This window comes from Lathyrus oleraceus, chromosome 5 (assembly GCF_024323335.1).
Source record: "Lathyrus oleraceus cultivar Zhongwan6 chromosome 5, CAAS_Psat_ZW6_1.0, whole genome shotgun sequence".
In the NCBI taxonomy this organism is placed as follows: Eukaryota; Viridiplantae; Streptophyta; class Magnoliopsida; order Fabales; family Fabaceae; genus Lathyrus; species Lathyrus oleraceus.
Genome location: NC_066583.1, coordinates 165,221,924 through 165,225,356, shown reverse-complemented (window position 1 = coordinate 165,225,356; position 3,433 = coordinate 165,221,924). Strand labels below are relative to the sequence as shown.

At 37.0% G+C, this 3,433-nt stretch overlaps 1 protein-coding gene across 1 annotated transcript; it reads left to right on the top strand.

Moving 5' to 3' along the window:
- The first annotated feature begins 223 nt into the window (after window positions 1-223).
- On the top strand, window positions 224-3,087 carry LOC127079451 (uncharacterized). The gene is made up of 3 exons (XM_051019830.1): window positions 224-328; window positions 1,510-1,682; window positions 1,757-3,087. Exons 1-3 carry the CDS (start codon window positions 224-226, stop codon window positions 2,421-2,423), a joined length of 945 nt encoding a protein of 314 aa, XP_050875787.1. The 3' UTR covers window positions 2,424-3,087.
- The last annotated feature ends 346 nt before the right edge of the window (window positions 3,088-3,433 follow it).

Sequence of the window (3,433 nt, the reverse complement as noted above, 5' to 3'; positions counted from 1 at the left end):
GCACAACAAGAAAATTTTACCTTGTACTCCTATAGTTAGCCTCATACCCCTACAATTTTTAAAAAATTCTCATTCTACCCTTAATTGGTTTTAACCAATTTACCATTTTATTTTTATCATTCAGTTGAAAAATTCAGAAATTACACGTTTCACACCCCTTGCACCGGAACTCCTGCAAAAAGACTTCCGGTATGTATTTTTCCCAAACCGGAAGACTTCAAAAATGACTTCCGGAACACACGAAGCAATGAACCGGAAGACTTCACGAAAGAGTTCTGGTTCAATCAGAAAGAAGTTACAAACCGAAACACTTCTTGAAAGAGTTTCGGTAAACAAATTTACACATACCGGAACTCTTTGAAGAACTGTTCCGGTTTGTGTAAATTTGTTTACCGGAACTCTTTCAAGATGTGTTCCGGTTTGGTTTTTTTTTAATCTGTTTTTTATTTTGCAGAAATGGAAAATCTTCCCCAAATATGTGTAGATACTACTGATGCGTTTATAACGACTGAAAGATTTGGTACACGAGAAGAGGTTATTAGATGGATTAAAGAGGTTGAAATCGATAATAAAGTAACTGTTATTATCAGTCGTTCAAATACTAAAACAGGGAAGCGAGAGAGAAGTAACAAATTAATATTTGGTTGTGATAGAGGTGGGAAACACAAGAGGACTGATAGTGGTACCCAAAGTGCGTCCAAGAAATGTGGATGCCCATTTAAAATCAGGTCGACTCCGACGAATGATGAATCTGGTTGGAAGATTGATGTAAAATGTGGGTTACATAATCATGGTTTACCTGATAGATTAGAAGGTCATTCGTTTATCGGTAGGTTGACCACAGATGAGAAGCAACATGTCGCTGATTTGATAAAGAGACATGTACCCCATAGACACATATTGCTTTCCTTGCAAGACCGAGATCCTGAGAATGTCACTCGGATTACGCAAGTATACAAGCATAAGAGTGTTATACAAAAAGAGATAAGAGGTCCTAGGAGTGAGATACAACATCTGTTTAAGCTTATTGAGGATGCAGGCTATGTCTATTGATGTAGAAAAAACGATGACTCGGAAGTGGTGAGAGAGATATTTTGGGCACATCCTGATTCAGTTAAGTTGTTGAATATTTTTCCGATTGTGTTAGTTATGGATAACACCTACAAGACAAATAAATATAGACAACCTTTGTTTGAAATTGTTGGCATGACATCGACCGAGTTGACTTTTGCTGTTGCATTTGCGAATATGGAGTCTGAGCAGACAAAGAATTTTTGCTGGGTATTGGCGAAACTAAAAGAGTTGTTTGTGAAGAAAGACATGTGTCCACAAGTGATTTTGACAGATAGAGATCTTGCTTTGATGAAAGCAATTGAAATTGTGTTTTCCGGGTCGATTAATTTGCTATGTAGATTTCACATTAACAAAAACGTTGGTGCCAAATGCAAACAACATGTGGTGAATGACCTGCAAAAGACGATAGACACATTATGGATGGAAGTTGTTTAGGCTAGTGATGAGGTTGCGTATGGTCAACGGTTGCATCAACTTGAGCAAGCATGTGTTGATTATAGTGGATTTATTAATTATGTGAAAAACACATGGTTGACTCCACATAGGCATAGATTTGTTGGAGCATGGATTAATCGAGTGCTACATTTGGGTAACACAACGACTAATCGGTACGTCTTATAATTTTTTAAGTGTTATTTTTATATGTGATATTATTTTTATGTGTTATTTTCAATATTTTTAGGGTTGAGTCTGCTCATTGGAAGTTAAAGCAGATGTTAGGAAACAGTATAGGTGACATGGTCAAATGTTGGGAAGCCATGAATAACAACTTGAGGTTACAACTGGGAAACATTAGAGCTTCTTTTCAAAAGAGTTTTTACGAAATTGAGCACGCGCACATAAGTCCCTTTTATGGTTATTTGCGTGGTTTCGTATCTCGAGCTGCTTTGAGACGTATTGCTGAAGAGTTATTGAGAGTTGATTATGTTGGAACTAATAGGCAAATATGTGGTTGTACTCTTAGAACATCTTATGGGTTACCTTGTGCTTGTGAGTTAGGAAGATACACACTAGGTGGTATACCGATACCCATTGATGTTGTTCATGTTCATTGGAGGAAACTAACTATGGAAGTTGAGTTAGAGGTAGGTGAAGATGATGGATCAGAGGTGGATATGACTTGTGCAATGGATGAATTGTGGAGACGATTTAGGTCATTAGATGTTATTGGGAAAAGGGCATTAAAGAGTAGGGTATGTGAACTAGCATACCTAACAATGACTCTGTCATACGGTGAACTGACTTTAGGGTGTTTTGCTTTTTATCGCAATGTCGCGGATAGCAAGAGTCGCCACCGACTTTTCTTTTATCCAATAAGGAAAGGTGGAAAAGAACAGGAAAGACCTTAATAGATTTTGGGTTCGGGAGGTACATTATACAAAGGGAAGGTGTTAGCACCCTTTGTATCCATGGTTATCCATGGGCTCTTAATTGCTGGATCACTTATATTTTTGTCTGAAAAGTGTTCGTGAATTGTTAAAAAAATGTTTCGAAAAGAGAGTTTAACTTTGTAATGATTCTCGTATGAATGTATACAAAGTGTTTATCTCGTTTGATTTTGAAGACGGTTTAGAAAAATGTAACTTGGTAATGATTCTAGCATGAATGTATACCAAGTGGTGATTTTCTAGGATTTGCAAAGTGTGAGGGGTGGAAAATGTTTTAGGTTATGATCCAGCAATTGAGAGTTATACCTTCCTAAGGTCGTTATGGGCATTTCCTATCCTTATGAGGGTAAAATTGTCCTTACTATTGAGAAGTAGGTAATTTTACCCTTTGGATGTTTAAGGGTCATCGTAGGGTCATCGATAGGTCATTGAAGGCAACAGTTGTAAGGATACCTTAGCATTCGAAGGGACGATCATCATTTAACCGTAGGCTACACCGAAGGGTCATCGAGGGACAAAATCGTATTTTCGAAGGCAACATCCGAGGGACTATGATTTATTTTATGATGATTTAATCGAAGGGTCTTTGCTAAGTGTATCCCTACATTCGCGGGACATGACCGTAATACCGTAAATATCGTAAAAGAGAGGTCCAAGATCACATATTTAAAGGTCATATTTTAAAGTTAATTAGGTAATTAGGATGAATCTCCACATTAAAATCAATACATTAAAAATAATACATTAAAATTAATACATTAAAATTAATTAAGCAATTTAGGGCAGCTCTTCACAAGGGTATCCCACAAATAAAGTGGAAGACCTAAACAACAATCTTTTCCTGGGATATGTGAGCCTTTACAAAATTCAGCAAACGGGTTAGAATACCAATCAGGATGCAATCAAGAGTTGCACCAAAGCAGTAATAGTATCAGGTAAACAGAGCATGGTTATGATAAAACAGGTCAGCT